Consider the following 27,236-nt stretch of genomic DNA (forward strand, 5'->3'; position numbering starts at 1 on the left):
AAGACAACTCACTCATTCCAGGCATCAATGTAGTAACTCTCATCTGAAATGCCTCCAGTGCATTTACATCCATCCTTTAAATAAGGGAGACCAAAATTGCACAAAGTATTTGAGGTATTGTCATCCAGTCCTGTATAACTGAAGATTATAATCCTTACCTTTTATGTTCAATTCCTCTCATAATAAAGGATAGCATTCCATTAGCCTCCTTGATTGCAAGCTGAACCTACATAGTAATGCTTTAGTTGTGCGCCACACAATTTAAATCCTTCTGCATTTCAGAATTTGACAATTGTTCTTCATTTAAGCAATACTCTCTTTTTATTCTTCCTTGTTGAAGTAAACAACTTTACATTTTCCCACATTAGACTCCTGCCAAATCTTTGCCCAATCCTTGTCATTCTGAAAGCCCTTCTGGAGACAGGATGTCAGATGCTATTTATTTATTTCAATGTGAGCTATCAACTTGTTTACTTTATGAACACTTCATGCATCCAGATACAGAGCATTTAGTTTGTCTTTTTGTTACCTGTTTTAACGTTGAATCTTGATTGTTAATATATTGCTAGGTTTCTTTCTATCTGTACCTTACTGCCATTCTCCAATCCTCATTTTTTTTGCATTAATATTTTCCTCCTTTATCTTGTCTCCGCTCTTTAATATACACAGCTTTCCACATTAATCCCTTGCCCTTGTATTTTATATTAATGTGTAAAACAGAACTTCTGTCTGATATCTTGCTGGGCGATGACAGCTTGCGAGAACCTGGAAGGGTACAATTTTGACTGTGGAGGGCTCTTGGACCCTCTGCACATGATTGATATCCACATGCATACTTTCTAACAAGGTTCATTGGCCACTAGTAAAGAGAAAATATTCCCGAATTGAACTAATTTAAAGTGGTCCCACTAGTGCCCTGACTTTGCTCATTACAGACTGAAGAAGCCTTTTTCTGCCCATGGCTTGGTGCTATGTCATGTAATCTATTTACTTACTGTCCGGTGAGGGAAGTGATGACTTGGCCAGGCTTGAAACTGGAGCAAGGAGTGAATATTAACTTCCCTCCCCACCCCCACCCCAAAAAAATGGTTTGTGGGTTTATGTCAAGGGTTAGCATACAAAGAGAAAAACACAAGAAGTTGAACACGCCACAGACTTAATCATTTTTGGTTTTGACAGAGGTTGGACCCAAGGCAGCCACCATTATGCTTATAGGAAGTGGGATGAAACAGTGTGTACTAACATTGAGACACACTATTAAGCACAGGTGAATGGATATTGGGAAACTCAGCAGCTTAAAGGGGTGAGTGGGCTATATTCATAAGCAACATTGCTTGTGGCCATCAGGAACAGGAGTGTTGCTCCATCCCAACAATCCACCCAACATATCTCCTTTCTCCTAATCTGGTTGGGTCTCCCTCATCTGCAATCAGAATTTCCCCACTCCAAACTGGACCAATTCTTTCAATTTTTAAGCTCTCACCGCACCATCTTGTTCTCATGGACTTTAGCCATGTGAAGTAGCTCAAAAGTCCATCAGCCTTACAATCAGGCTTCCCATAGGTGCAATAAACCTGTGGAAAAGAAAAAAGGAGCTCTGTTTTCAGTTCACAGAATATTCAGGAAATATTTTTTCCAGGGTTTTCTGCCTCACAGCAGCAACAACCTGACCCACACTACTCACCATCCCCTACAACAGAACTTGGCTCCGGGCTAAAATCAATGCTGAGGTGTCTGAAATCGGGATTAATATTCCTTAACTTGAAGAAAAAAAGGATTGTAGTCAGGATTTATCACATAATCTGGAATATTAGACTCATAGTTTAAAAAGTAAAATGTTTAATTTTTAATTTTTAGGTATGATCCACAGTCTTAAGAAGCAATTTGTTAGACTCGCTGGTTCCCATCAAATAATGGAAAAGGAAAAACCTTCCAGTTTCAAATTCAGTTGGAATGAAGACAGCTTAGAGAGACTGTGCTTTCGTGAAGACAGCCTAAAAGCATATGATTATGAAAAAAGTAAAAGGATCAGAACTGTCAATGATCGCTACTGGGTCAGTTGTCTAAAAATTTGCCAAGAAAAGTATGTATTTGTTTTTATTCCAAGAAAGCTTAATTTCTATTTAAGAATTCCGAGTCTCCTGAATTTCTTGCACTTTCTAGATTTAAGAAAGTAAATTTTCTGTGTAGAAAAGGGCATTAATATTCGATAAGTTCATAATGAAAAGGTTCTCAATATTCTATTGTCTTTTCACAAAAGCAGAATAACTGGTCATTATTATAATTATTGTTTGTGGGAGCTTACTGTGTTCACATTGATTGCCATGTTTAGTACATTATACTTGCATTACTGCGGTGATTGCACTCCAAGAGAATTTGTTTGGCTGTGAAGCATTTTGACATGCCTTGGTTTCATGAAAGGCATTGTTAAAGCAAGTCTTTTTTTTAATACTTTTACACTTGGCAAACATCCTGTAATGAATGTCAGTAGAAGTGACCTATATTTTTGTATTTTATAATATATCCCTATGCTTGAATTTAACGTTAGTTACTGAATGTCTTGACTATGCCTTGGTTGTATGGTGGATAAAAAGTAAACATAGTGTTATATTACAAGGGTTTTGTTATACAGGTACATTCTAAATGTGCTAGATTTTTCCAGGTGGTAGTGCAAGGAATATTAAAATTACACACATCTCAGAATACAGATATTTCCTAAGTACTCCAGTGTTGTTTTGTACAGACATTTTGCACTAAAACAAAATTGAGTAAATTTAAAAGCAGCTGTTTCTACACCATAAAGTACATTATAGCTGTACCATATTAAGGAGTAAAGTGAGTAGAGTTGGACTATGTGTTAAATGTATAATAAATATCATGTAACATCCTTTATTGGAGTATAATGAATGTGAATGTAGGTTTTTAACATTTATTTCTTCTGTTGAACTAGTGTTTTGTTTGCACTTGTGCTCTGGTTCTCATTTGCATTTTCACTGCCAAGTTCAATGCAATTCCTCTATTTACATTATAAATTTCAGCTCATGCCTGTCTTGTTTTCACAGTTGGATTAGTTTTAGCGTCCTAATTCCTCCTTGTAAAGTTAACTAAAGGATTGTAAAAAAAAAATGTTTATGTAACTCCTGAAATACATCAATGGTATTGTTCTATATTTTTTCATAGTACATGGGTATCATTGGCAAAGCCAGCCAGCATTTCTTGCCCATCTCTCATTACTGTTGAGCTGAGGCTATAGCAGAGGGCAATTCAGAGTCTACCACATTGCTGTGTCTCTGGAGTAACGGTTGTAACTTGATAAGATTAGCAATTTGCCTTCCCTAAAGGCAATACAGCATTTGATGATAGCTGTCATGATAGTGTCCTTGGAACTCAGTGGGAGTGGGAGGAGGGGAGGGGAGACGAGACAACCAATTGAAACAAAGGTTTCCAAAGGATCAACCAGAATTTTAAGTAGCCTAAATGTAAACAATACAGGGCAGGGAAGCACAGAAGAGAATAAATCATTGATGACAAAGGAATAAATAGCGTGACATAACAGGACTTTAAAAATTTAGTAAACATAAATTGAGAAGAAACAAGCTAAAATGAGTTAAACTATCTGCATAGCAATGTTTAGTTTCCATTATAAAATAAGAGAGCTGGAGAAATCACACATTGGGAGTATCATAGTAGGGATAGCTGACACGTAGCTCTAAAGAAATCAGGACTGGGATATTCTATAACATATTTAAAAAGGATACAAAAGGAAAGTGGGAGGGAGAGAGTATCTTTTGTATTAAGGATAACAACAGAAAACAAAAGGGACACAACTATCAACAAGACAAATAGAATCTGTATGGTCAGAGTGGAAAAAAACTGGATCAATCACAGTCCTAATAATGGAATTGAAGTGGTAGAAGCAACAAGCAGCAAACAAATTAGAGAACTGTGTAGTCATTGAATAGTAACCATGGCGGATTTAAATAACCTTAGTATTCATTGGACGAAAGAGGCAGTAAAGGGGACCAAGGATTGGAGTTTCTACAATGAATACAAGATTCCTTTCTAATTGAGTGTAAAAAGGCCAACAAGAGATGATTCACCATAACTAGATCTAAGATCTGGGGAGAAAATGGCCTCATGGTATTTTTGCTAGACCACTAGTAACCTCAACTAATTTCTGAGGACCCCGGCTCAAATCCCTCCATGGCAGATGGTGGAATATGAATTCAATACACTCTTAAGATTAGATTAGACTTACAGTGTGGAAACAGGCCCTTCGGCCCAACAAGTCCACACCGACCCGCCGAAGCGCAACCCACCCCTTACCTAACGCTACGGGCAATTTAGCTTGGCCAATTCACCTGACCCGCACATCTTTGTGACTGTGGGAGGAAACCGGAGCACCCGGAGGAAACCCACGCAGACACGGGGAGAACGTGCAAACTCCACACAGTCAGTCGCCTGAGTCGGGAATTGAACCCGGATCTACAGGCGCTGTGAGGCAGCAGTGCTAACCACTGTGCCACCGTGCCGCAATTCCAGATTATTTTTAATGACCATGAATGAAATCATTGTTAATTATTGGAAAATCCCATCTGGGTCACTAATGTCCTTTTACAAGGGAAATCTGTCATCTATATCTGGTCTGGCCTGCATGTGACACCAAAACTATAGCAGTGTGGTTGACTCTTAATTGCTTGCTGGACAATTAGGGATGAGCAACAATATTGTCAAAAAGCAGCATAGAACAACAATGGGAAAATTTAAAACTTTGTTCTGCAGACACAGAAAAATTGTCTTCTGCTAAAAGAAAGGAGTAAATAAACACGACACAATTAAGACTCCATAATCAGTAAAAAAAATTGGGGGCTAGAAAAGGGTCATACATTAAGCACATGAATGGCGGAAGAGTATGTGAAAAAAGGACATTCAGAATGAGTAGAAAAGAATTCAATTTGGAAAGCAAAGAGAAACTATGAAAAGAAATGATCAAACAACATAAAATAGTAACTTTTTTATAGATACTTCAATTTAAAGAAAAGGCTGTGGTAGAACAAACGTTTGAGAGAATGGGGATAATAACACGTATGCAAGAGAAATAGGAAAAATGTTAAATAATTATTTTGTTTTAGTCTTTACCAATAAGAGGTAGACATGAGATAAGTGCACTTAAAATTAAGAAATAAAAGATGGCTGAATAAACTGAACAAGTAAGAACTGATTAGGGATAGTCAACATGGCTTTGTGCATGGGAAATCATGCCTCACAAATTTGGTTGAGTTTTTGAAGAAGTAACAAAGAGGATTGATGAGGGCAAAGCATAAGAGGTACAGGTAGTAAGTTTGCAGATGACACCATAATTGGAGGTGTAGTGGACAGCGAAGAAGGTTACCTCAGATTACAACAGGATCTTGATCAGATAGGCGAATGAGTAGAGAAGTGGCAAATGGAGTTTAATTCCGATAAATGCGAAGTGCTGCATTTTGGAAAAGCAAATCTTAGCAGGACTTATACACTTAATGGTAAGGTCCGAGAGAGTATTGCTGAACAAAGAGACCTTGGAGTGCAGGATCATAGCTCCTTGAAAGTGGAGTCGCAGTTAGATAGGATAGTGAAGAAGCTGTTTGGTATGATTTCCTTTATTGGTCAAAGTATTGCATCCAGGAGTTGGGAGGTCATGTTGCGGCTGCACAGGACATTGGTTGGGCCACTGTTGGAATATTGCGTGCACTTCTGGTCTCCTTCCTATCGGAAAGATGTTGTGAAACTTGAAAGGGTTCAGAAAAGATTTACAAGGATGTTGCCAGGGTTGGAGGGCTTGAGCTATAAGGAGAGGCACAATAGGCTGAGGCTGTTTTCCTTGGAGCATCAGAGGCTGAAGGGTGACCTTAAAGAGGTTTACAAAATTATGAGGGGCATGAAAACGATAAATAGGCAAAGTCTTTTCCCTAGAATCAGGGAGACCAGAACTAGAGGGCATAGGCTTAGGGTGAGAGAGGAAAGATATAAAAGAGACCGAATGGGCAACTTTTTCACAAAGATGATGGAACGTGTATGGAATGAGCTGCCAGAGGAAGTGGTGGAGGCTGGTACAGTTGCAACATTTAAAAGCCATTTGGATGGATATATGAATAAGAAGGGCTTAAAAATGTGTTGCTGGAAAAGCGCAGCAGGTCAGGCAGCATCAAAGGAACGGGAGAATCAACGTTTCTGGCATAAGCCCTTCTTCCTGATGCTGCCTGACCTGCTACGCTTTTCCAGCAACACATTTTTGAGCTCTGATCTCCAGCATCTGCAGTCCTTACTTTCTCCTATATGAATAGGAAGGGTCAGGAGGCATGTGGCCTGGGTGCTGGCAGGTGGGACTAGATTGGATTGGGACATCTCGTCGTAATGGACAAGTTGACCGAAGGGTCTCTTTCCATGCTGTACATCTCTATGACTCTAAGTATGAAGAGGATAAAGTGCTGCATGGATTGCATCCATATGCTTTAAAATAATCTTGGTGAGGAATATCAAAGGCCTTCCTGCATATAGATAATAATTCATCAGGAAAAAGGATGCATTGCCACATTACTGGCAGATAGCTAATGAAATTCCTTATTGAGAAGAGACACAAAACATGTCTGAGAGATTACAAAACAATCAACTTGTCTGATTGGAAAGATACTAAAATCCCTCCTAAAGGGTAGAATAGAAGACCATCTAGAATCAAAAATAATAATGAGCAATCAACTTGTATTTTAAAGAAGAAAATTTTGCTTGACCAACTTTGTTGAGATTTTTGAGGAGGTAACAGAGTCTACATGTAGTGGATATAGTTGATCTGAATTTTCAAAAGCCCTTCAGTAAGGCGCCTACAATAGACATGCTCATCAGATCAGAGAATGAAGAGACGGGGGCATGGGGCAAAATGGATTGCTAGCTAGCTTCAAGATGAGCTGAAAATGTGTTGCTGGTTAAAGCACAGCAGGTTAGGCAGCATCCAAGGAACAGGAAATTCGACGTTTCAGGCCAGAGCCCTTGAGTACAGGGTAGTTATTGTTATTTAAATCCACAAGGCTCAGTCCTGGAACCATAGATATCAAAGTTTACACTTGGACTTGTGAGGGAGTTCCAGGATTTTGACCCAACACTGAAGGAGTGTTGGGATGCTAGGTGACTTGGGAATTTTCAGGTAATTTCCCATGTGTCTGGTGCTGTTATGCTTCTAGATGGAAATGTTTATGGTTTTGGAAAGTATTGTCTAAATAGATTTGGTGAATTTCTGCATCTGAGATACATTGTTGCTTTTGCATCTTGATGGTGATGGAAAGAGTGATTTTGTTTTTGATGTGATTCCAATCAGATGGGTTGCTTTGCCCTGGATGGTGTCAGCCTTCTTTATTATTATCAGCACTATTTAAAAAACAGCAACACTGATGAACCTACAAAGAGAAGCTAGTTAAGCATATGCAGCAGAAGGAAATAGAGGGTTGTTGTAGATTTAGATGAGAAAAATGGAGGAGGCTCAAGTGGAACATGAACGTATGTTTAGGTCCATGTGACCGTGTAATGGATTTTAAGTGTAATCCTATGAATCCATATTCTTCTGACAAATGCTGATAAATTCGATTTTAATATCTTGTTTGATACCCAGTGTTGTCAAAGGTGCATCTTTGGAAAATATTTCAGTATTTGCTGCTGATGGGCTGTTATACCTCACTCTCACTGTGCCCTCATTGCCTCTGGTGCTCTCCCCTCCACTGCCTCCAATCTCATAGTCCCCTAGCCCCCCAATCCTGAAGAAGGGGTACATACGAAATATTGACTTCTCCACCTCCTGATGCTGCCTGACTTGCTCTGTTCTTCCAGCCTCCTGCTTGTCTACGATAGACCGTTATACTGCGTGTTTTGGATGAGATCTTCAGATTTGCATTAATGCAAATCTTGTGGTATAAAGCCAAGTGAAATTAATTTAAGCAAATTATTTGAGATTATCTCATGTTCATGTGATCATGCAAAACTGCAAAATGCTTTTTAAGAGATTGACACTATGTTAACTTATTTTTTTTCTCATTTAAAAATAATTATTTGCAGGAAACTTAATAAAGTGTCAAACTATCAAAAGTGGCCAATCATTTTACTTTTCTCATTATTAATGGGCTGGGTATCAGCTTTCTATTAATGGTCAGCAGTGTGGTTTCCCATTTGCTTGGTTGAATCAGTCTTTTCTGATATTTGCAGTAGGGCATAAGTAGTTAGAAATGGATATCATAAAATGTATCTCTTTTTGGTGTCTGCTGCACTGTGTCTGCCCTTCAATATGAATAACAAAGTTCCAAGCATCAGAAACACAAATGAAACAAAACTCATTTGATTAAGAGTTGGTCTGTAATATAAATTCAGTAGCTGAATAGTTCTTTAAAGCTCATTGCTTAAACAAATTTTATATATTTAATTATATCTTTAATATTCCTAATTGATTACAATTCAATGTGCAGCAGGAACATAGCAATTGTGGGTCCAGATCCAAAATTATAGTCCTGACAATGCTGCAGAGCTCAGGCTAATAAAATACATGTTTTTATGTATAAATTCAATTAAGCAAATGCATTCAAGCACAACTTTGTGGGGGAAAGTGGCTGTAATTGAAGTAAGTTTAGTCTTAAGCCTAAATATCACTGGCAGCTTCTGGTCATAGTCTATTTTTCTAAAAAAAACATGCCTTTCCATTCAGGTTTATGATGCCTTCCTTTTCAAACCACACCTGAATATATAATTTTTAAAGTTTCCCACTTATTTTTCTCTTTCACATCTACTTTAATTTTTATTCCATTGACATGCATTTTTAAATCAATTATTTGTGTATTGGTTTCACAATATTCTGAAGAGTATAGTGGTTTGATATATCGTTTATTTTGACAGTGAAGGACTTTAATAAGATTTATATGAACATTTTTCTTCTTTTTAAATTAAATCTAGCTTGCAAAGCAGCCAGAGTGAGAAAGAAGGATACATATTGAAGCAAGATAGACCAATGTGAATTGTAGCTATTTGCACATCTAAATGATGCACTAAGTGTCAATTGAATCATCCCAAGCTCATTCATTGTTGGACCTATTTATGTAGGGGACTGGAAAATATTTTCCCAGTCATACATGTGCAGTGAAAACTCGGGAGACAAGCAACCCTGCTGGTAAACTGCTAGAAAGAGTCTGCATCATAGAGAGAGACAGACAGACAGACAGACAAGAAATAAAAGATCTTGCTCAGTTTTATGTGAGGTCTGTAAAAAGAGATAAGGATTTGATAAATCAACATATACCTAGTTAAACAAAGCTAGGGAAAGGGTTGTCCATAAAGGATGTGCTCCTACAGAGTGAATGTTTTATTCCTGTTTGTATAGAATAAACACAATCATGAAATATTAATGACAGAAAAGAGAGATGTGCAGCAGTTTTACAGATCAAATTTTGTATTTATGGCACGTTATAAAGTTATAGAGGAACATAGACTAATGAGGCATAATACATAAAATAACAACAGAAAATACCATTTGTGCTCACCACATCCAGCACATTTGTAGAGAAACTGACCTGAGACATTAATTCCCAGAGCATTCCCAGAATGGTTTTTTCTTGCATTTCCATCATTTGCAGTTTTTTTGGTCAGAATGATGAGGCAGCTTGATTTTTAATCCCTTAATGTTGGGAGGTAATTTGAATTAAGTGCTTAAAATTATTAAAGAATTTGATTGGATTCACAAATAAGACATTTAAGCTTATAACTAAAGCTGGGTCATTTTGCAGTGAAATCCGCAATTCGGCACCTCACCTGTGACTATTGATGATACAAATATCTCAGCAAGAGGCCCAGCAATCACTTCTCTAGCTTTCCACAGGATTGGAGGATTTGAGCTACACGGAGAGGCTGAACAGGCTGGGCTGTTTTCTCTGGAGCATCAGAGGCTGGGGGTGACCTTGTAGAGGTTTACAAAATTATGAGGGGCATGGTTAGGGTTAATAGGCAAAGTCTTTTCCTTGGAGTTGGGGAGTCCGGAACTAGAGAGCATTGGTTTCGCGTGAGAGGGGAAAGATATAAAAGAGGCCTAAGGGGCAACTTTTTCACACAGAGGGTGATACGTGTGTGGAATGAACTGCCAGAGGAAATGGTGGAGGCTGGTATAGTTGCAACATTTAAAGGGCATTTGGATGGGTATATGAATAGGGAGGGTTTGGAGGCATATGGGCCGGGTGCTGGCAGGTGGGTTGGCATATCTGGTCGGCTTGGACGGAAGGGTATGTTTCCATGCTGTACGTCTCTATAACTCTATAATTCACACCAACATTAATTGAAATCTAGAATGGACTATCTCAAAGGCAGTAGGTATTACATCAGTTCATATTCTTCAGGGTGAGGTTGAAAGATAATAGTTAAATTTAAAGTATCAAGGATATAAGACAAAGGTGGTAAATGGAGTTAAGACATGGATTGAATTAAATTGAGTGGTTGAATAAACTGGGGGAGGGGTGGTTGCTGAATGGTCTACTTCTTTTCCTTTATACCTGGAATTACTTTGAATGAATGTAAGATTTATTATGATATTCTGTACATTTAAGCAGTAACTGTACCACAAAGCACTGAGTGATTTGCATCTGCCATTACCTTGGGCCATGCTGTTATTTAATCAATTATAGACAATAAAAATAAACATCTGTTCATTAGAATCCAATTATAGGGAAGCCAGTGACAATGAATCTGAAGGATTGTCAACAGCAGTCCTGAGTTTAGAATACAAATGTTGAATTTTTTGTTTCAGAATGGTGATTTACCAAAATCACAGAACAAAGATTGGGATTTGAATCATCCCAATTTATTTGTATAAACTGGGAGGTTCACACAATAAATGCTACTTTTTATGAAATGCATTTGAAATGTCTTATTTAACCAGACAGATGTAGTTATAGATCGAGAAGAAATTAACAGGGTACCAGTCTACCTTCTTTGCTAATTGGAAGGGTTCCAAGGTAAATATTATTTTCTGTTTCAAATCAGTGAGTGATTGAAGTTGGTAGTCTTTCCTCAAAGACAAAGGATGCTCTGATATAGTAGAGATGGCTTGTTTATGGGTGGTGGGGCAATTGGGATGAAGGTCATTCTGATATTGAAGTTAAATCTTGCCCTTCTACACTTTGAATTTTCTGTTTTTAAAGACTACATATTTTCCTCCTTGTCAGATACTGCGGACATGTAACAAAGTCTGAAGAAAAGTATTTTCCAGGAAGTTATCTGTTCGTCCTACAATTGTTCTCCTTCCTGCTTGGAGTGGAATTCTCCATGTTACATTTGGAGGTGTGTCAGTTGGAACATAGACTCTTTAATTTACGAGAAGAATTGAAGCCAAGAAGAAAATGTAAGAAAACTAAATCATAATGGGTTCTACAAGGAGAGAAGATGACATGGCACAAACAACACTGGAATCTGAAATTGATACTGTTTGACTGATGCACTGTTTTCACTGTCGTTGTTCAACTTGTATCAAAATAATTTTTATAAAGCTGATTTAAAAGTGTTGCTCTAGTTATTCAAATAATATTTACTCTAGGAGTAAAAATAGGTATTACCAAATATACCTTTTATAATGTGCAACATCAACTTTAGTGAGGTTGTTTCAGTAAGATTATTTTAAATTTGTTGTGTTTAGTGTTAGGGAAGTTTCTGTTACACTTATTTTGGCTGTTTGGGGTAAGGAGCTCACATTTCAAACCTGTTTTCCAAAGTGAATTACATCATTACACAATATTAATAGTCATAATGAATATGTCTTTATGAAACCAGTCTGATAAAAATGCATTGGTATACAAATTCTACTACATTTTTTGTATTTTTGTGCCAAGATGGAATATTGATGTTTGACTCAGTTACATTATGAAAGTGTTGACATAATTATATGTTGAAGAACTTAATCTTTAATATTTATATTTGTTTGATAGTATATTATTTCAGTACTGCTGAAAAAGATATTTTGTTGAAGCTTTTCATCTTGCACTCATCAGCATAATGCACAAGAATATATTAAAAAAATGTGACATGAAAGGAGAATGCAAATTAATTGGCAAGTGAACTTTGGTAGTGGTGTTACCTTGAAGAATGCATCAACTGCTGCTGATTGACAGTTCACTGCCAGGCTTTGTTCAACTCTTAAAATGAGCATGTTGACTCATATTTGTCAATCAGCAGCAGTTGACAATCACAAATGAGTTGAAACAAGTGGGGTGGCTCAGTGGTTAGCACTGCTGTCCCACAGCACCAGGGTCCTAGGTTTGATTCCAGCCTCGGGCAATTGTCTGTGTGGAGTTTGCACGTTCTCCCCATGCCTGCATGGGTTTCCTCTGGGTGCTCCAGTTTCCTCCCACAGACCAAAGATGTGCAGGTTAGGTGAATCGGCCATGCTAAATTGCCCGTAGTGTTAGGTGCATTAGTCAGGGGTAAATGCAGGGGTAGCTCTTCAGAAGGTCGGTGTGGACTTGTTGGGCTGAATGGCCTGTTTCCACACTGTAGAGAATCTAATCTAATGAAGTGAACTGTTCTGTTGGATGCAAAACAAAAATTTCAAGTGTCATTTTTTCAGCAATACTTAAATATTTCTGTGAAATATAATAGTGGAATTTATTTAGTAAAGTTATTGATTTTATAACACTTCAACTGAGCTATGTTTTTCTCATTGCTGGCTTTGACATTAGCTATTTTAAACATTGATTTCAATTGCTGTCTTGTATCAAGTCTCTAACAATTCTATCACCTTTTCTAGTCGCCCTCTGATCAATACTGTTAAACATTTCAAAAGATTATTTTAAACTAATATCATTCAAGGAAGGAGAAGGGAAGGGAAGGGACAGGTGGACGAACCACTCAATGACAAACTTATTTTGGTTTTTAAATAGATGCCCTTATCAAATACGAGGCTTTGAATTAATCTGAAGTGGAGTGGAACTTCATTTATCTTGGGCACCACCTTCCGTTTCTTGTGGTAGTCGATGCAAATTTTTCAGTGATATATTCGGAAAGGAGATAGGAGTTGGCTATTCGCCCCTCCATGTCCGTTCTGTCACTTAATGAACCATGTTAAATATATTTTAACTTTTCATTGAATTATTCTATTTCATAACCAGGGGGTTGTATTTTTAGAATTGACCATGAATGTGCAAAAATTGAATGACTAATATCTCAATTTTTTAAAATCCTGATTCATTTGTCTATTATCATCTATCTGCAATCTAGCACTGTATGCAAGCACTTCATGTTTGTAAACATCAAATTTAACACATCCCATTCCTTACTACCTCATTCCCTGAGACTGCCTTCTCAATGGATTATGTATCTGTTGAAATCTGGCTGTGCAGTCTTCATTTGTTGATAATTTCCCTGGATTCATTTTGGATTGGTTTTGATCATTTCTTTTTAATCCCTACAGCATGGGAGCAGGCCATTCACCCCAACAAGTCCACTTGCTCTCTGGGGAGCAACCCACCCAGACAACCCCTACCCCAATGTGCTGCATTTCCCATGGCCAATCCACCGAACCTACACATCTTTGTTCTGTGGGAGAAAACTGGAGTGCTCAGTGGAAACCCGCACAAACATGGGGAGAAGGTGCAAACCCCTTGCCAACGGTCACCCAAGGCTCGGATTGAACCTGGGTCCCTGGTGCTGTGAGGCAGCAGTGCTAACCACTGAGCCACCATTGTACCCCAAGGTTTGAATTTACCTTTTTGCTACTTTATGTTTAACAATTTCTGATCTTATTGTTCTACTTTAATTTGAAGTAAGCAAGATTTATATTGATGTTTTATGTTGTTCAGTTAAATCATCCCCTTAACCAACTCTCTGGTCTGTAGTGTTGAACTTTTTTTCCTCATATCTCAAATCCTCCAAATACTTGAAATCATTCTTGATATTCCTTGCACTTTGCATATTTTTGGTGTATGATGATTATAGCTGTGTGCACATATCTAGGATCTGGTAATGCAGTCTCACGATAACCACGACATAATAGTATTTTACATTTCTGATGTTTAGTTTTAAATTGTTGCAGCATTATCTAAACCAGAGATTTTTTTTTTACTGTACCGTTTTAGAATTTCTTATGGCATGTTTTTCTTGCCCTCTTTCCTGTCACAATAAACAAAACATTGTGATTGAGAGCCAGTAAATATAAATCCCAAGAATATTATAGAGGTTTATAAAACCATGAGGAGCATGTATAAGGTACACAGACAAGGTCTTTTCCCTGGAGTGGGAGAGACCAGAACTAGAGGGCATAGGTTTAGGGTGAGAGAGGAAAGATATAAAAGAGACCTAAGGGGCAACTTTTTCACACAGAGGGTGTTGCCTGTGTGGAATTGGCTGTCAGAGGAACTGGTGGAAGCTAGTACAATTGCAACATTTAAAAGGCATCTGGATAGGTATATGAATAGGAAGGATTTGGAGTATATCGGGCTAGGTGCTGGCAGGTGGGTCTAGATTGGGTTGGGAAATCTGGTTGGCATGGACGAGTTGGGCTGAAGGGTCTGTTTCCATTACTGTACATCCCTATGACTATGACTCTATAAGTCAAAAGGATCATGTTCTTTTTGCTGGCTCTACTTGGTTCCTCAGGATCAATATTTTCAACTATTTTTCAAAAAATTCTTCATTCATTCAGAATGATTGAATGATATGCTGATATTAGATATATAGAACATGTGCTGATGTACCACGTATATATTTGTGCCAAAGAATTGCTGACTTATGAGAGGTTTTAAAGAACTAAACCTGCTAGCATACTGTAGCTTAAAACTAAATGGGTGCCACTTGTCTAGATACTGACCGCAGTCAGTGTTGCTCACAGCTCTATTCAAATTTTATGGTGCATTTAAAGAATTTGTATTGCACTGTCTAGCATGTTTATTTTCTCCATTTTACAATATTTGAATATACAAATATTTAGCTTTTCTAGTTGTGTCAGTGTGGATATGATCCAAATTTTTAGTTGTTTTTGAAGTAGCTGCACAGAAAATTCATCTGTTTTATAGTTTGGGAATGCTTTTTAATTAAATCTTGTACTTTCATTTCTCAGGTAGACGCAGTGCAGTTTCTAGTTACCACTGAATGTTAAAATATGCATTTTTGTTGCAATTTATTCTTTGTCCAGCTATTTCACTAGTATTGATTAAAGATTTTATTGATCTATCCAGTCTTTGCAGCTGATTGGTGCCTATGGCTGCACCTCAGAGTCATAGAGATGTACAGCATAAAAACAGACCCTTTGGTCCAACTCGTCCATGCTGACCAGATATCCCAAATAAATCTAGTCCCATTTGCCAGCATTTGGTCCATATCCCCCTCAACCCTTCCTATTCATATACCCACCCAGATGCCTTTTAAATATTGTCATTGTACCAGTCTCCACCACTTCCTCTGACAGCTCATTCCATATACGCACCACCTTCTGCGTGAAAACGTTGCTCCTTAGGTCTCTTTCCCCTCTCACCCTAAACCTATGCCCTCTAGTTTTGGACTCTGTCATCCCAGGGAAAATACCTTGTCTATTTAACCTATCCATGCTCCTCATGATTTTATAAACTTTATAAGGTCAGCCATCAGCCTCCAAAGCTCCAGAGAAAATAGCCCCAGTCTATTCAGCTTCTCCGTATAACTCATGTTGCTCACTGGCAACATCCTTGTGAATCTTTTCTGAACCCTTTCAAGTTTTACAACATTCTTCCTATAGGAGGGATACCAGAATTGCATGCAATATTCCAAAAATGGCCTAACCCCAATGTCACGTACAGCCGCAGCATGACCTCCCAATTCCTATACTCATTGCACTGACCAATAAAAGCCACCTTCGTTATCATATCTTAGACTCTGCTTTCAACGAACAATGAACCTGTACTCCATGGTCTCTTTGTTCAGCAACACTCCCTGGGACCTTACCATTAAATATGAGTCCTACTCTGATTTGCTCTTCCAAGATGCAGTATCTCACCTCAATGTGTTAATTATCAGGTTAAGAATGAACCAGCCTCAAGATATGATTTGACCCTGTCCAACATTCAAATTGCTGTTGATCCTTTCAGCCCTGCCACTTTCCTTCAGTCATATTAGCATCCTTCCAATTACAAAATGAAGGATCCATGTCTGCGGGCAGATCATGCTGACGGCTGAAGTGGTTAATTCCTGAGAAGCAGGTTGTGCCCCAAGTGCTGCACATGAAGTTACTAGCTGGCCAAAGTGAGTTGTTGTTTCCAGTGTCAGTGCACCTCACCAAGCTGTTGTAGTCACTGATCATTGGTAGTACACACCAGCCCAAAGGCCATGTTGTCATTTTCCTCTGCTAGCAGCTACTGATGCCCAGAAATTCTCATTAATTTCTGAGACTTTAATGTGATACTTGCAAGTATCCTTGAAATGGAGCTTTAGGCATCCTATTGGTCTGGTTACCTGATCATGTGCACTGTTGTTGAATATATTGACATCTTCCAACCTGCAGTAATATGTGAGCGAATGAAGCCCTCTGTTTGATGAGCGTTAACAAATTTTGGTGCCTTTTAGAGTATTGCTATATTTGTGAATTTTGTCTTGCTGGAATATATGCTTCATGTCCCTCAAACAGTGAATATGAAAATTGTCGAGTTGCTTTTCGAGATTACATATCCAAAGTATTCCTTGTATCACAGGCACAATGGAATGGAATGGAAATTTCATTAAAGAGGCACAGATTCCGTCCACAAATCTTACAGTGTGCAATTAACGCCTTCAGGATACTGTGGTGGGCAGGTAGAATTAGGAGTAAAGTCTGTAATAAATAAAAAAGCAAAATTGTGGCACAGAGATTAAAGGATAAATGAATGGACAAAATGACAAGCTGTAATTTTATATCCCCTCAAATAATGCTTGTAATAAATATGCAATAAATATATTAGAAAAAGGCAATGAGAATATGGAGAGAGAATTTTTAACAAAAAGTATCCCAGCAGACTTTTTTTTAAATTCTCTTGTTGGACATGGCCATTGCTGGCTGGCCAACATTTATTGCCCATCCCTAACTACCCTTGAGAAGGAGGTAGTGAGTTGCCGCCTTGAGCCACGATAGTCCACATGCTGTAGGCAGACCCACAATGCTACTGGGGATGCAGTTCCAGGATTTTGACCCAGTGAAAGTAAAGGAATGGTGATACATTTCCAAGTCAGGATGGAAAATGGCTTGGAGGGCAACTTGCAGATGCTGTTCCTATACATCAGCTGCCCTTGTCGAGATGTAAGTGTTTGTTGGTTTGGAAGGTGCTGTATACTTTGACATGATTGGAGAATATTTTACAAACTGATTGGAGCACTGGTAGCACCTGGAATATGACATTGCTTGAGTCCAAGATCTAAGTGATACCTGGGAATGGATTCCTGTTTAACATCTCGTTGACTTGCTTTGTTGGTAATGAACATCTGCCCTACACAGAGACATCACAAAAAACAGAACTCTAAGATATAATCAATATCTCAACACCAAAGCAGTGCAACCAAAATGAAGAATTTCAGATGTAGCTCCAACCAATTTCTGTCTGACTTTAGACCTTCCAGAGGAACCATGACCAAATTCTTTCTTGCCAGACAAGTCCAGGAAAAATGTTGAGATCAATAACCAGAACTCTTAATTTGTATTTGTCAATTTGAAAAGAACATTTGATTCAGTAATTTGTTGATTATGCTGAAGAAATTTGGAAATCCAAGAAAATTCTTCACCAATCCCACAACTGCCTCATAATGATATGACAGCAAATATCTCTAGTGGAAGATCTAAAACAATCACATAAAAAATCCTCAATGATCAAATGCCATCTAAATGAAAAACTCTTTCCTCTTAGCTGTCTCTGTCTCAAAACTAGAATAACCACTATAGGCATATATGATCTATGCAGATGATTGCAGTGTTGTTGTAATTTGTTAACCATTTCTGTGATTAAGAGACATGATTTGTCCTTGAATGTTGTCAATATATTAACCCATGTACATTGATCCCTGAAAGTTGCTGTCCAGGTTGATAGGGTTGTTAAGAAGGCATACGATGTATCAGCTTTTATTGGTAAAGGGACTGAGTTTCAGAGCCACAAGGTCCTATTGTAGTTGTACAAAACTCTGATGCGGCTGCAATTGGAGTATTGCGTACAGTTCTGGTCCCCACACTGTAGGAAGGATGTGGAAGCTTTGGAAAGGGTTCAGAGATGATTTACTAGGATATTGCCTGGTATGGAGGGAAGGTCTTACGAGGAAAGTCTGAGGGACTTGAGGTTACTATGTTCTATGTTCTAACCCAGACTCGGAGATGCAAATATTGCACCCCTCGTGTGTATTGAAGGAGAGACACTGGAATTCTTGCATACTTCGGCACACGCCTCCTTCAAAATTCTACCATTGACAAGGAGGTCTTAGACTGGATCAGCTGCAACAGCTTCACCCTCCTAAAATGTACAGACAATTAAGAACACAGGAAACTAATAAAAAAAATCCCCACAGTAAGACCTGGAATGTGCGTCAGTGACTCATAAGATTATTTGGAAAATTCCATCAACAATGCTTCTGCTACATGTTTTGGATTCAATGGGAGGGTTGTAGAACAAATGCTAGCATCCTTAATTAAGTTATGTTCTGATGTGAATAATTCACTGCCCACCAATCCTCTTGCTATACTCAGTCTAGACCCTATCTAATTATTAATAAGAGGATAGACCGCTGGTGAGTCTAAACAGAAGTGGCACTTTGTTATGTAAGCAATGTGGCAGATGTGGGTACTGCAGATGCTGGAGATTAGAGTCAGCATTCCTGATGAAGGACTTTTGCACGAAACATTGATTTTCCTGCTCCTTGGATGCTGCCTGACCTGCTGTGCTTGTCCAGTACCAATCTTACATAACAATATATTTTATTGCATGATAGAAATAGGCACAACTTACATTAACTTGCTAGCATAATTGCTTTGGACTATCAGGAGTTGTACGATATACAACTGCTACTCTTGGCAATTTAAAAAGATCTCGACCGTCTTCATCCAAAGACTGTGTAACATTAATGTAAAATGAATGCTAAATCCTTCAGATCTGTTACCTTACACTATAAGCTCCATAGGCACTCAGGTAAAACAACAAAGTCATCTGTGATGGGCTCAACATTTGATGACTGAAATATAACTCCCCCACCAGGGGGAGATTGGTTAGTTTGGTTTTCTCAAATGGCAAATTTTCCAGGAAATGATTTTTAAAAAACTACAACAGCATTCTACTCCATGAAGAATGGCAACTTTGAAATTAATGATTAGGAGGAGCTTTCTACTAATTGTTAGAAATGGTAAAAACTTAAGAGTCCAAATATCTTAATAATGAGGCAGACAAGGAAAGAAAATGAAGCAAATCCTGCACTCTGGATCCACAACTTCATGCGGTGTTCTGTCACATGTGCCCAAAGATCTACAGGAGGAAACTTGGTCTGAGTCAGTTATGTGAAGATTCCTGGCACAAACTCGCAACCCTGAATCAAGGCCATCCCTGAATCGAGGGACAACTGGTGACAAGTTAACAAATTGGTTAATAGTCTTGAAAAAAATAAGGTGACTTTCAAACCTGTTTACTCTGTTTGAAGATGTGAAGTAAAAATTCATGAATCAAATCAGTGTAATTATCAATTTAGGCAGCTGTAATAGCAATGTTGATGAAACCTGCTTTCTAAAAGAAAGGGCCATAATACAATACAAGAGAGGGATGATAACTTATTATGCAGACTGCTTTTTTTTTTCTTTTTCTCCCTCCACACTACTGCCTAACAGCAGTAGTGTTTATATTTTCCCCAGCACCTGCAGACTCTATTTTGGTCTTCCCCAGTGAACTACTGCATCTGTCCACAAAAGCCCCTCAAGCCAACACCAATTCTGTGTCTGCAATACCTCATTGATTTCAATCAATTAGATGCCCAGGGCAAATAACATGATAAGATGACATTCCAGTTTTGCTACACTTAGTTCTCCAAATATACTTTATTTCACCATATGTTGATGTGCCACTTTATAATTTTATTTGATTATCTAAAATTGGTTGTTAGTGTAGCTATTAGCACGCTCAAGGTTGTTCAGTAAATGCTGCACAACTACAGAATAATAACTAAAAATAGATGCTTTCCTAGCCTGGGCTGGCTGAATGCAGTCTTTAATCTGCTAATTAGAATAGAAATTTACTGTCACATATACTTTTATATGAAAAGTACAGTGAAAAGTTTTATAAATCCTACAGCGGTGCTTACATTAATCTTATAAGACTTACATAATAATTTTTTAAAAAGTAAAACTAAGCAAAAGTCCATCACAGTTCAGTTAACAGCTCCTGGCCATGGGGAAAGCCAACTAAGTAATAATGGGAATATCCTGAAGACACAGCTGGGAGCGAGACTGCTATTTCAGGATAAGACTGTCATACCAGGCCACTGGAACACCAGGAATCCGAAGACCTCCAGCCGGAGAAGAGGCTGCCACATCTGGACACTGTCACGCCCAGGCACCACCACCACCTCCTTCAGGCCCAGGCCCAGGCCCAGCCACAGACCCAGAGCTTCAGCTAAAGCCTGCCACTCTGGGCTGGGGAAGTCAGTCCGAGACCTGCTTTTTGTTCTCCAGGAGACCCCAACCTGGGGCGGTGCCCCATTGGCTCATCCTGGTGTTGCCACCGCTGCTGCTGCCAGAGGCTTCCTCCCTCACCCACCACTTGCCAGATCCACAAGAAAAGAAAACGAAGAAAGTAGAAAAAGTGAAAAGGAAAGAAAGCCAATAGAAGAGGTCATGTCCTGGGTTCAGCCGCCATCTTCCCTCTCTATTATGAACAGCAAAAGGAACATAAAATTTGGTTCAATCAGCCAATTGTTGAGATTTCCACCCTACATACCTGACATTGTACTGGCACTGAAATTCATAGATCTAATTTATTTCCCGGTCTTTATTCAGGTCTAAGCTGTGGAGTGGCAATTTACTCTATGGGGTATTTGGTGGTGAATTCACTTTGAAGGAATAAAGCCAACAAAAGCCATCAATTATACATTAAAAAACATTGAATAAATAAATTGATGCAGAAAAACAAGAGGGTGTTTTCATGGGATCTCATTTTTAAAATGTCTAATTGCTCGTTTTCCTTCTCAGTAATTGATAATGATCCTCACTTCTATGACGTTGTTCAAAGAAATCTCAATTTTAAATTGCATGATTCATGTTGTCTTTGTATATTGTTTCATGAGCGTACTTGTTCAGAACCTTACATATTATTTCGTAAATATGAATTGTTTCTATTATTTTCTAGTGTATATAAAGGGTCTTGGAAAACCTTAGAAAAATCAAAGTGTAGATTCACTCGGATGAAGTCAGCATTAGGAATCAACTTATTAGAAATTTGAGGTATTGGAACTATTTTAATCAGAATAGTGAAGGCTGAGAATATTTAATTTGACATTTTAAAATTATAAAGGATCAGGAGAGATTATTGTCTCTGGTAAGAAGGTCAATATTAAGGGAGCATCAATGGAACATAGATATTTAAGAGAGTGAGAAAAGAATTTAGAAGCCTCTTTACATTGGACATTATTGAAGCTTGAGGTCGATAATAGGATGTTTGAGACAGAACCCACTGAAATGTTGAAGGGAAATGTAGATAAGTATTTTAAGCAGAGGAGAATGCGAGAGTGTTGGAAGATGGAAGGTCAGCATGATTTGTTTTGAAATGGTTAGTACAGACATAATTAGCAGAATGTTTTCCTTCTATGCAATAAATTTCAATGATTCTAAAGGAGGATATTTGTTTTTATATAAACATGCAAAAAAAGTAATTATGTTGGAGATATGTGGATATTATTTACTTCCAAAGTTAGAGGGCAAGAGTCCTTTTTCAGAAGACTTATTGAAGGCTGTGCAGGACAAGTTTTAGTAAAGGAACAGAAGGCCATCCTTCTGTGAAATCAGAGGTCCAAGAGACATGCTTCCTCAGTGTGATATCACAGTCATGTAGGTCATTACAACCTGTTCAATACATCACTAAGAGACCTATAAAATTGCACTGGGTCCTCTTATCATCCATTGTCAATCTTTCTTTTTATAATGTTCTTCCTCAGTTATGGCAGATAGATGAGAATATTTACAGGGCATATCAAAGCATATTGCATCATACACAGCACCAGTACCTGTGATGAGACTGTGCCTTGAAGAGACAAGTGTTCTGTGCGTTTTCTCTTGCTGAGAGGTATACCACAGTGGTGCTGAAATGTCTCCTTCAGATGGGCAGTTGGTAACAGCTTTTGAGTTCTCCCTGGGTGCTTTTTAAAAATGAGACAAAAGAATCATGAATAGGTAGGGTCAGGGCTCACATAGACACAGAAAGGCTTTTCATTTTGCTTTCAATTAGTGGAACGGTTTCTGCTGACTGCTGAGCTAAAAGATTGAGATCCCAGCTGCTAGAGTGATGTCTTAGAGAGCGAGGCTTCCTCTCAAAAAATCAAAAGGGGCAGATTGTTTCCTTCATCTGTACTGGAGAGAGTCAGCACATGAGACTCATAACTGTTTTGCTGGTTTGCATTTTTGGCAAAGGGTATGTTTATGGGATGCTATCTATATTGGAACAGTTGATGATTAGTGGTTAAATAATACATTATCTTGTTAAGTATTTCAATAGAGTTAAAGTTATGCCAATTCTTTTCATTTGTATTTTAACCATGTTGTATGAATAAAGTTTGTCTTGATTGAAGCCTACTGATGGACCAATCAAATCACATCTGAAACACAGAACTTTCCACTTGTGTTCAAATAAATACAGAAGTTAGGATCTAGGCTATTTCCTTACTATACTTTCTAGTGTCTGATCTGGTCCCTAACATACTGAACTTTGATCCTCACAAGTGAAGGGGGGCATCGGAAGAAAAAATAATGTAAAGCATTACAAGAATTTTTCTGCTGTATGGCGAAGGGATTGGTACCTTACTGGGCTTACTGTCTGACCAGAGTCAAGACAGAGTTAAAAGCCTGTCTGATTTACTTTCTGATTTCTCATCATTAGCCTGCATCTGTTGTGCAACTCCAACATCACTATATTCACACAGAATGTTTTAATCATTAACTTAGTACTCTGGAGGGACTTCAACATTATGACCATCCTTAGGACACACTAAAGCACCAGGAAAGCTAGGATGTATCAATTTCTCCACACAAATGCTGTGACTGTCCTGTCTGTTACCATTGTATTTCATAGAGTGGGTTAATTGCTGGAAAGTATTATCACTATAAACTTTACCTTTGATAGAGACACTTTTGGGACTATTCTCATATATAGATTCATAAACAGTGAATGCAGGTGGATAATACCTAGGGAATGGCATAAGAATCAGCAGATGGAATGTCTTCTACTGTTAGTTGTCAAAGAGTAGGTAGACTCTGGTATTGCTGCATGATATTGTCAAGGCTCCAGCTGTAGGAAGACCATCCCCTGATCCAATAGTAAGAGGTTCAAAGATACCATTATCCCTACAGGATTGCAACAACCAACAGCATCATACTATCAAAATTGTTTCTACCACTTAAAGACAAGTAAGATCTGACCTTAGATTATGTTGTAGAAAAAGCATACTACCAAAAGGAAGCATAGTGGTATCATAAGACCATAAGACACAGGAGCAAATGTAGGCCATTCAGCCCCTTAAACCTGCTCTGCCATTCAATGAGATAATGGTTGATTTAATAACCCCTAACTCCAGTTCCTTGCTTTTTCCCCTTTACCCTTGATTCCCTTACTGATTAAAAATGTGTCTATCTCAACCTTCAATATACTTAACAACCCAACCTTTCCAGTCTTCTGTGATGAAGAATTTCAGAAATTCATGACCCTCTAAAAGAATTTGCTCTCACCTCTAAATGAATGACTCCAAGATAATGCTGTCTGGTCTTAGACAGTTCCTCAAGGGGAAGCAGTCTTACCAAGCTACCCTGTCAAGTCTGCTAAGAATCTGAAGAAAGATCACTGGACTCAAATCATCAACAATGCTTCCTTTCCACAGATGCTGCCAGAGCCCCTGGGTTTCTCCAGCAATTTCTAATTTTGCCTCTAGGAATCTGGCATGTTTCGATACTGTTGCTTCTCATTCTTCTAAAATCCAGTGAGTATAGGCCCAAACTATTTAACAACTGCGTATACAACAGTCCCTCCATACTGGATCAACCGAATGAACCTTTGCTGCACTGCCTCCAATGCCAGCACACCTTTCATTAGATAAGGGGCACAAAACTGTACACAGTATTCCAGTTGTGACTTAAATAGTGCATTGTATTGTTTTAGAGAGAACGTTCTGTTATTACACTCCATTCCCGTTGAAGTAAAAGCCAATATTTTATTTGCCTTCCCATTATCTGCCGAGCTAGTTGGCTAACTGTTTTGTGATTTATGCACAAGGAGTCCCAAATCGTTCTGTGTTGTAGTTTTCTGCAATCTTTCTCCATTTAAATAATATTCTTCCCACCAAAATGCCTTACCTCACATTTTCCAACATTGCTGAACTTTTGCACACTCACTGTCTATATTCCTCACAGATACTTTGTGTCATTCTCAGTAATTGTCTTTCCACTTATTTTTGTGTCATCTGTAAACATGACGATAATGCATTTACTTTTTGCATCAAAGTCATTAATATACACTGCAAATAATTGTGACCCAGTACTGACCTTGTGGCTCTCCACTAATCACATATTGCCATCCTAAAAATGGCACTTTATCCCAACTCTCTGTTTTCTATTAGTTAGACAATACTCTATCTATGCTAATAACTTATTTCCAACACTCTTAGCTGATTATAGCCTGACATGTGATACCTTATCAAATGCTTTCTGAATATCTAAATATATGAAGTCCAATGCTTCCCCCTTACCCATCCTGCTTGTTACCTCCTCAAAGAATTCTAAAAAAAAAAGTCAGGGATAATTTCCTCTTCTTGAAACCATGATGATTCTGCTTGACCATATTATACATTTCTAAATGCTCTGCTATTACATCCCTTATAATGCACTCTAACATTTTCCCAATATCCGCTGTTATGCTAACTGGTCGACTGATGCATTTCTTTTCCTGATACTCCTTCCCTTTCTAAATAAAGGTGTTGCATTAACAGTTTTACACCCGTCTAGGACTTTTCCAGAATCTGAGGAAACTTGGAAGCTTACTATCAGTGTATTGCTATCTTTATAGCAACTTATTTTAATATCCAGAATACTTCCATCAAATCCAGGGGACTTATTGGTCTTTTTAGCCTCAATAGTTTTCCTAGCAAATTTTCTCTTGTGATACTTATTGCATTAATGTCTTCTCCCCTTTTTGTTCCTTGATTGTTTAGTGATTTTGGAATGCTTTTGGTATCATTCACTGTGAAGTCTGATGAAAAATGTTAATTCACTCTTTTATAATTTCCTGGTTCGCCATTATTATCTTCACTGCATTGTTCTCCAAGGGGCCCATGTTAACTTTGGCATCTCTCTTTTATATACATGCGTATATTTAATATATTTCAATTTTCACCTCCACCCATATGGATTCTACATCTTCCAATTCAAGATGATGCTTTTCTATCATTGTTTTTCCAACCCATTCTAGCAATGTTACCTCAACACCCTTCCCTTCCTTCTACAATTCTGAAGAAGTCATACTAGACACAAAACATTAACTCTGTTTCCCTGCCTCTGTGCATACTGCTGGACCTGCTCATTTTCTTCAGCATTCTCTGCGTATTTGATGTCTACTCCTTCCTGCCTTTTTGTTTTGAAAAGTCACATACTCCTAAGTATTTGGTTCCCAGCTTTGAACTCTACGTAATCATTTTTCTGTATTGGTGATAAGAACATTAACCATTATTTGTGCTGTCAATTCATGTATTTTGTTTAGAATACTATGCACATTTTTCAAGTAGAGAACCATTAATTTTGCCTTTTTACTAATTTTTCCTCTATTGATCACACTCATTGTTGTTTTTCTATGTTTGTACTCTCTGTCTCTCCCTGATCACTCTATGTAGCATTTGCCAAATAGCTGCCCTAGTTATTCCATTCACCAGGACACTGGTCGCAGCAGTATCCAAATGAAGTTCATCCCATGGGAACAGCTCTTTTACATTCCAATGCCAATGCCCCACAAACTGAAACCTGATCAACCCACACCCATCTTTGAGCCACACATTTAACTTCATGACTTTATTTACCCTATGCCAGTTTCCCAGTGGCTCAGTTAATAATCCAGAAGTTGTTAACTTGGAGGTTTTCCTTTTTAGGTTCTGCTTCTGTTCAAAAGCTTTCAGCAGAACTTCCTTTCTATCATTGGTACCAATTTGGATGTCAACTGGATCCCTCTCCTCCATCTCAAGTTCTTTTCCATTCCCAAGGAACTGTACCTGGTACCAGGTGGGTAGCACAGCCTTCAAGTCTCCAGTTCCTAGCTGTAGAGAACAGTATCGCTCTACCTAATTATACTGTCTCCTACATATACATTCCTATTTTCTGCCCCCATTTGAATGACGTCCTGAGTTTTCTCATCCACCCTGCAGTCCCCACTCTCATCTGCACAGCTCGCAAGAACCTCATAACTATTGGAGAATTGCAGGGGCTGAGGTGCTCAATTAAAATGTGAAATATGAAACATGAAAACCTCATGTCCAAGTTCTGTAAAATCACAAATTAAATGATAACCTTTTATCACTCGTTGGAAAAGAGGATTGGAAAGGCCATGGTATGCTAACAAGTGATGGTAGAAGGGATAACGATGACAGTTAATCTTCAGAAGAGGTAGCATGCAGCGTGTTTAGATTAGATTCTCTACAGTGTGGAAACAGGCCCTTCAACCCAACCAGTCCACACCGCCTCTTTGAGTTTGTTAAATAATGCTACTCAGAGATTTCCACTAGAATTCTACACATGTCTCTATCTCAGGTTCCTCAATGTTAACTTGGTCCTCTGCCTCTGTTTCTGTGATCCTATGGTCAGTGTGCTCCAGCTTTATCTGCAGCTCCCCTTACACCCACCCCCATTGGGGTGTAAGCCTGAAGAAGGCTTACACCCCAATGCTGCCTGATGCTGCTTGGCTTGCTGTGTTCTTCCAGCCTCTGCTTGTCTACCTTGGATTTCAGCATCTGCAGTTTTTTTTTGTCTCTAGCTATTGATCTTGTGACAC

At 38.4% G+C, this 27,236-nt stretch overlaps 1 protein-coding gene across 3 annotated transcripts in view; it reads left to right on the forward strand.

Moving 5' to 3' along the window:
- taf1b (TATA box binding protein (Tbp)-associated factor, RNA polymerase I, B) overlaps window positions 1-17,655 on the forward strand; it is a 214,384-nt gene extending 196,729 nt beyond the window's left edge. For all 3 annotated transcript variants that reach the window (XM_060853374.1, XM_060853380.1, XM_060853365.1), the window contains exons 14-15: window positions 1,858-2,083; window positions 11,220-17,655. In XM_060853374.1, the coding sequence (XP_060709357.1) occupies window positions 1,858-2,083; window positions 11,220-11,415 (422 nt within the window). In that variant the 3' untranslated portion in view covers window positions 11,416-17,655. The remainder of the gene's footprint in view (window positions 1-1,857; window positions 2,084-11,219) is intronic.
- The last annotated feature ends 9,581 nt before the right edge of the window (window positions 17,656-27,236 follow it).

Source organism: Hemiscyllium ocellatum, chromosome 3 (assembly GCF_020745735.1).
Source record: "Hemiscyllium ocellatum isolate sHemOce1 chromosome 3, sHemOce1.pat.X.cur, whole genome shotgun sequence".
Classification (NCBI taxonomy): domain Eukaryota; kingdom Metazoa; phylum Chordata; class Chondrichthyes; order Orectolobiformes; family Hemiscylliidae; genus Hemiscyllium; species Hemiscyllium ocellatum.